Source organism: Ursus maritimus (genome assembly GCF_017311325.1).
Source record: "Ursus maritimus isolate PB19 chromosome X unlocalized genomic scaffold, ASM1731132v1 scaffold_X1, whole genome shotgun sequence".
Taxonomy (NCBI): Eukaryota; Metazoa; Chordata; class Mammalia; order Carnivora; family Ursidae; genus Ursus; species Ursus maritimus.
The window spans coordinates 93,862,878-93,870,706 of NW_024423319.1; the positions used below are offsets into that span (position 1 = coordinate 93,862,878).

Consider the following 7,829-nt stretch of genomic DNA (forward strand, 5'->3'; position numbering starts at 1 on the left):
ATATATATATATATATATATATACATACACACACATACACACACACATATATATGTATATATTATATTTATATATTATATATTACATATATAATATATATAGTATATATTATATAACACACACACACACACACACACACACACACACACACACATTCTCTCTCTCCCTCTCTCTCCCCCTCCCCTCCATATACCCTTACATTGGTACCTGATACGCCAATAGCAAAAGTAAGGAAAGTCAAGAAGAAAACGGTTGAATTGATTAGTACATACCGAAGATATTAAGTTAACCTAGAAGAGAAGTGGATTCGTAAAGCAGCAATGAAATATGTTACTATGCATTCTTTGATCTGTGTTAATTAATAGCTGTTGACCTCATGATTCCTTATGTATCCAAGCATTGATTTCCATAACATCACCACTCCTAGCTCTCCTATGTCTCACTCACGGGTACCAGAGCAGAGCATGCAAGCCCCACAGTCTGCTCCGGCTGTTCTTTCAGTTTCATCTCTCAGTTCTGCCTTGTCAATATCCATCAAACCAGAAACACCAAAAATATCCCCCCAAATACAAGGCTGCTTCAGCTTCCATACCTAGAGCATTTTCTTTTTTTTGTTTACACACTTGCAATACTCTTTGACCACATCACCATCCCTCCCATAGACATACAGCCTCCATCCCCAAATTTTGTGGGGAATTCAGAGAAAAGGCAAGTGGGGTGTGCAACCTCTGAACTGAAGGCACACGAGTGTGGAGGGGGCCGTTATTAGTGGCAGCAGGCACGTTAGCAGGAATAATAGTGGCTATAATTTATAGCTCTTGGGGCAGCTGAGCCAATCCAAATGTGACAAAGTCTAAAGAAGGAAACAAAATAAGAACGCGTTCATGTTAGGCCCCAAGGAGAACCAAAGTATGAAATGGTCTTACATGAGTAAAAGAAAGCAAAGCATGAAGGAGTGAGTGTTTTATTTTGTACTGAACCCATGTGCTCCAATATGGACCAACAGGAAACAAAAAAGAAAAACGAAAAAAAAAAAAGGATTCAATTTAGGATGAACACTGACAAGTGCAATTCGTCCTTTGAGATTTTACTCAGGAACCTACGTAGCCATATGTAGCCATCTTTGATTTCCCCACTGCCCCAAGACATTATTAGCTGCTCCTATTGCACTTCCTTCTGTAGTCACTTCTTGGCACCAAACAGTATATAAAAAACACTTGTTTAAAGTCTACCTATACTACACTGGCCTCCATCAAGGAAGGGCCGCTTTCTAATTCATCTTTTCTTACCCAAAAGACTGGGCAGAGCACACATGGATTACCCACAATAAATATAATAGATGAAAATAAATAGAAGAATAAAATGTATTCCAAAGGTGAGAAAGAAACTCTTGAGGAATTTCTTGGTGGAAGACCTCATTTATCTTAATGAGATCAAAGGTGGGAAATCCACAGAAAGAAAAGGCAAAGACAGCTGTGGAGCTGAGAAGAGACAGAAGACCTAGTCATATGCACTATGGGAAACCAGATAAGGAGTTAACAATGAATGCCTCAGGAAAGGGATTTGCCAGTATTAAGGTTCCACGGAGTGCTTATGATTCTTGATCATCTGGGTGCAGGGGAAAGCCTTTTATAGCCCATCTATGGTTTTCAAAGTTTCTAAATTACTTCTAAAAGTTCTATTTATCCCAAACTTGCTCAAGGTTGAAACAGAGCTTAGTGGAAAGTAAGGTAAGAAGGGTGGGGAAATTCAGGTAAGAGAAGCCAGTCTCAAGACTAAAAGGAAACACACAACAACAAGAAAAGAAAAAAAAAAGATCAAATATAGCACGCCCCTCCTTCTAGAGACTGTTTTCAGGTCTCCTTACTGTCCTGTATGCTGACCAGAAGTCATCACTGGCACAGTGAAGTCTGTTCATGCCCCTGTTAGAGGCGCTTGTACTCTCGTCCCAGAAGCAATCCTGTCCACTCAGTATTGAGTGAATTTCCTTCCTCACCCTATTAATGTGGTCTAAGGCTACATTAGCTTTAAGACATTCATGGACAAATTATTCATGATTTTTATTGGTGAGGTCAACGGTCCACCTTATGTAGTGCTTTGGGCAAAGTGTGAATAAAAGTTAAACTTTTATGAACAAGGTCGGTAATGTACAAAAAGACAGACTGACAGGCTGTCTCCTAGGACAGAGGCACGGAGTTCAGTGCTTGATAGGAGCCTAAAGCAAAACCACTAAAAATTTGTTTTTAAATGTCAACAAAAGACAGACTGTTAGCATCAGAAGAGGAAAAGGGGAATCTGAGTGGTATAACTTAGATGATTTTATCTACCTACATATGCGAGAGACACGGAACTCCATGAGCTGTGTTCTAGATACGCCACATTCTGCTCTGGATGCAACATTCCAGTAGCATCTGTCTCCCCTTCTAATTCCTAACACAAAAATCAAACCTTTGACTATGAATATACCAAACAGTAATAACCCCCACTACAAGTCAATAAATGATCACACTGAACACATACACTGACACTCATCTTCAGTGTACAATTCCCTGTAATGCTACTTCTCACTAGAAACATTTGTAACAAACTTCACTGCTCTACGCATTAGCCTCTTATAACCTGGGGAGTCAAATCATCTTAGGGTGTAACCTAAAAGCGGAATTTCTGATCCTACGAGGCAAGAAATCCAGAAACATGTTTTACCAAGGTGTATTTGAATTTCCGAGTCTGTTAAAGCAACACGTAACAAAATCGTATTGTTCGGAAACTCGTTATGCTGATATTTCTCATTTTCATTTTATACTTATTTAGCATTTCCTTTGTGCCAGTTCCTGTCCAGTTACTCAATAACTACTAACTCAGGGACTTTCCATGATTACAGAGGAGATAGGTTCTGCTATTACCCCCATTTTAGAGATGAGAAAACGGAGAGACTCTCTGAAGATCAAATAACTTCACCAGAGTTTTAACAGAGCCAGAATTCAAACCCACATAGCCTGGCTGCAGTGCATGTTGGTAACCACTGTCAAGCCTTTTCACATGGGAGCAGTGCTACATTTGGAAGGTTAATGTAGAACTTTATGTCCAAAGTCATTATTTTAGAGGTCTCTCCTTTTAACATTTTACAAAAGTGTAAAACATTAACTTATTATTCTTTGCTGTCAGATACAAAGGAGTATCTTACCAGTTATCTCTGTTATCACAGAAAAGAATATCAGTGAAAAATGACACGGGTTTAGATGATCTGAAGCTGAGGTGGCAGGTGAGCTCCGCATTCATTCCACTGGGAGAGCCTGTGATGATTCTGCCTTTTGGAAACGTCACAGAAAGAGGGTGAACCTCGTCACCATCAAAAAGTCTTGCTGTGGGAATCTGGACATTTAATGTTGAATCTCTGTTTAAGATTTAAAAAAAAATAGCTCAAAATACATGCAAATAATCGGATTTAAATGTGTCTTTCTCTGGTTTTCAAATCATTAGAAAAACTAAACAAGAAATATTTGCAGTAATATGCCCAATTATTAAAGATATTTTTGTATCACCTCTTATTTTCTGGTCACAATAAGTAAGATTGATAATATAGTAATTTGACCGCTTAAGATGATCCAAACTTCCTTCCAACCTCTATGAATTAAAAAAGAGGATTAAAACACCTGACTAAATACAATGTGTTTTTATCGACAGTCATGATATAAACAGTATTGTCCTTGAATATATCCTTATAAAAATTTACCAAAACTAACCAATTTGACAGCTAAAGCCTAAATGCATATAGACTAAATGTAATACTAACAGATGCATATACACAAAATAATTTTAATGTGGATACTATGAAGCACTTGTATACATATGTCATGAATAGTTTCTAATCAATACTACTAAAAAATTCCACTTAATGTTCACATATTTCATTATATACCTATAATTTATTTAACCAATCTAAAATGTTCATGATTTCTAATATCACAGTATGTAGTATTCACTTTTAAATCTAACACTTGATAACTTTAAGTGGTCAGTAAATATTTAGCCATATTACTTCTAAAATTTTATTATATAGGTAGGCTCCTATAACAAATATGAAGTGTCATCAAATGGGAATCATATTTCCCTAGTATGTTAATTACAATGAAGATCATTCAGCTAATTAACTAAAAAAAAGTAAAGAAAGATCTCAACTTCAATTACTTAAACTGATATGGTTCATTGCATAAAAAATTAAAAACGTAATTTATAAATCAGGTTTGAATCCAATTCTGTTGTTAATTAGCTAAGTGTCATTGAGTAAGTCATTAATACTGTTGATCTTATTGTGCATACAATGAGGAGACTGGGTTATATCATGTCTACAGTCCCTGTTACATGTTCCTTTCATTATACCGTATTTTTCAAGATTCAACTTTTGACTCACGATCATTTTTAAACTGATACCTTTACAAATTCATTCAAAAGTTGAAAGAGTAAAACATTAATCCATATATTAAATGATGTTTCTTGATAAAAAAAAGTACTTTTTAGCACAATATAATTCAAGCCACTTCTATTTTCTGTTTAAGCAACAGGACTAGTGTCTCCTTATGAGATAGGGTCTTAAAAAAACTGGGAATCACAAAGTTGTCCAGTTAACGTCAACCAACTACACTCTTGTCACCAGATGGCATTCAGAGCAAGCTCTAAACTGTAAGTAAGCACTCATCATATATTGCAGGCCAAACATTAGAAACTAGAGGTTGCTCTGGTCTCCACAACTTATAATATCCATTTATTTTGAACCATCACATCACACGTGGAACTTCTCTAGCTGGATCTCAGAATGCTTAACTGTAAAACAAGAGCTTGAACTAGAGAAGCTCTGAGGTAGCTACGAGATCTAAAAGGTGATGAAAATAATGCTTACAGGCAATTCACACTGGTGCACAAATCCTCACATTTTCTATAATTTTAACATGTCAACTAGCCACTCTTTAGATCTACTTCTTTATAGATGGGTGTATATTTCTGAATAAAAATTAGTTTGGCCTTCCTTTTTTGTTGTTTTATGTAAAAGATATCAATGTACACAGTCTTGCTTGACTTTCAAAAAAAAATTATATCTCCATATTTTGTTTCCAAGATCTCTAACACAGTTGTCTCATTAGCTGAAGTTCATCCACTTCACAGCTATTGCTATATTCATGGACACATATATCACAAATTATGATTCTTTTACCTGTCACAGGACATTTGTGCAGTCCCCACGTTTCGCTGTTCTGAATAATGCTCCTATGAAATAATTTCAAACATAACTTATAGTTCACACATGCAAGAGTTTTTCTTGCATATACTGTGAAGTGGAATGCTCAGGCTGTAAAATATGCAGATATTACACTTTGCATATTACTATCCACTGTGGTCCTAACTCACTGACACTGTAACTAGAACCAGACTTCACGTTTGCCTACCTACGACGGGCAGACGCTTATCTTATTGTAGTCTCTAATTTTCATTTCCACATTTACAAAAAGGTCAATTATATGCTTTCAGATGTTCATTATCCACTTATGAATCCTCTTCTGTGAAGTATGTATCGGAGTTTTTGGTCAACGTTGCTGTTGAGTGATTTGATATTTTTCTAACTAATTTTTATCAGTCATTAATTTTTTTGTTAGCATGATTTTAAGACTGGCTTAAGAAATTCTCTACCCATAGATGTTAAAGTTGTTTCCCAGAATATTTTTTAAATTTTTTCCTTTCACATTTAAGACTTTAATCCATTTGTAATGGATCTTTGTGTGTTATGTGAAATAGGAATCCAGTTTGAAATATCCCACACAGATAATCAATTGTTCCAGTGCCATTCACTGGCTAGTAACCTGTTTTCTCCAAAGATCTACAATACCATTTTTGTCAAATATTCACTACCCATTCATACTCGGGCTTTCTGCAACGCTCTTTATTCTATTCCTTTGGTCATTTTATCTATCACTACACCACTACCATAGTGGTTTAGTCTTGATATTTTGGTAAGGCAAGCCCTTCTTAATAGTATCCTTGTTCAAGAATGGCTTGGCTATTCTTTATCTTTTTTTTTTCCCCTAAAGATTTATTTATTTATTTGAGAGAGACAGGGAGGGGGGAATGTGGGAGGAAGGGCAGAGGGAGAGGGAGACAGAGTCCCAAGCAGACTCCGCGCTGAGTGCAGAGACCAACGCGAGGCTTGATCTTATGACCCTGGGATCAAGACCTGAGCTGAGATCAAGAATCAGACGCTTAACCAACTGAGCCACCCAGGAACCCCAGTGCTATGTATTTTAAATAGTGAACTTATCCTGTGTCTATTTTGATAAATGACCTTCACAGCTTTAAAATTTTACCTGTGGATTCTCTCAATTTCCTATATGCAAAAGCATCTAATCTACAGATAATGGCAGTGCTTATTTTCCTATCCTTAAGTATTTTATTTCTCTTAACTTCATGCCTGGACTACGTTTTCCAGGAAAATATGTTAGAGAGGCAGTGATAATAGGCGTCCTTGCCTATTCTTTTTTATTTAAAGGGAATGAATTTATGTTCCAGTATCCATGATAATGTCTCTTCCAGATTCAAGATAGAAAATTTTAACAATTTAAGGGATATCTCTTTTATTCCTGTTTAAGAGTTTTACCATGAATGGTTTTGAAATTTTACCAAATGCTTTTCTTCTGCATCTATGGAAATGATATCATTATTCTCTTTAATTCGTAAATGTGGGAGATGAAACACAAAGGTATTTTAGATTTTCTAACATTAAGCAAATCTTGCAATACTAGGATACACCCAATTTGGTCATGATTTATTAATATATTTATATTATATATGTAATATACATTATATTAATATATACATAATTTAATTCATTAAGGATTACTGCATCTATAGTCATAATAGATTGGCCTATAATTTATCTTTCTCATACTCTCACTGTCTGATTTTATGATAAAAATTTCTGACTTCATAAAACAAATTAGAGTACGTTGTCTCTTTTTCTATTGTCTAGAAGAATTTCTACAAGGTTTGAGATACAAGTTTCTTGCAAGTTTAGTACAACTTGCCTGTGAAAACATCAAGAATATATTTTCCTTGTAAGAAGATTTTTAAATATTGATTCAAAGACTTTCGACTTTCTATGTATTCCCAATACGGTTTTAGTAAATTATATTTTTTTTTACAAACTTCCCATTTCATTTACGTTTTCAAATGTGTTGGAATGAATTTACTCATAGTATTTTGATTATCTCATTTTTCTCCCCTGGGTATATAATATGCCCCATTATTCTTAATAGTATTTAGTTGTATCTTTTCTCCTTTTGTTCCTGGTCAATGTCACTGTATCAGTATCCGTTGTATTAGTTTTTCAAAGAACCGACTTTTGGGTTCAGTGAGCCTATATTCTATATATTTGCTTTCTATTGCTTTAACTTTTACTTTTTCATCTTATCTACATTCTATATTCCTTAGGTTTAAACTATTATTCTTATTAAGCTGAATACCTGAAACATCTAATCATTTTTTATCTACTATCAGCATTTAAGACTACACATTTCAATTTTTGCTGTGTTCCGTAAGTATATTTATTTGTTTGTTGCTTAACCACTGGTATTTAATATAACAGATGCAGTTAACTCAACACAGATGCAGGCCTAGTTCTCTAAAGAAAGCAAGAGAAGTGACCGTACGTGTTTCAAGTTAAGTCTTCAAATTTAATACTCAAGCACTGTTTATATCAGTGAATGCTGTTTTCATGTTTTGTTACACAGTATTTTAATTATTATCTATTTGCAGAATTCAGCATGCTATCTTCTTTGACTCTC

At 35.0% G+C, this 7,829-nt stretch overlaps 1 protein-coding gene across 1 annotated transcript in view; it reads right to left on the reverse strand.

Moving 5' to 3' along the window:
• CFAP47 (cilia and flagella associated protein 47) overlaps window positions 1-7,829 on the reverse strand; it is a 503,621-nt gene that overhangs the window by 357,684 nt on the left and 138,108 nt on the right. The window contains exon 26 of the mRNA XM_040635242.1: window positions 3,185-3,394. Coding sequence (XP_040491176.1) covers window positions 3,185-3,394 — 210 coding nt within the window. The remainder of the gene's footprint in view (window positions 1-3,184; window positions 3,395-7,829) is intronic.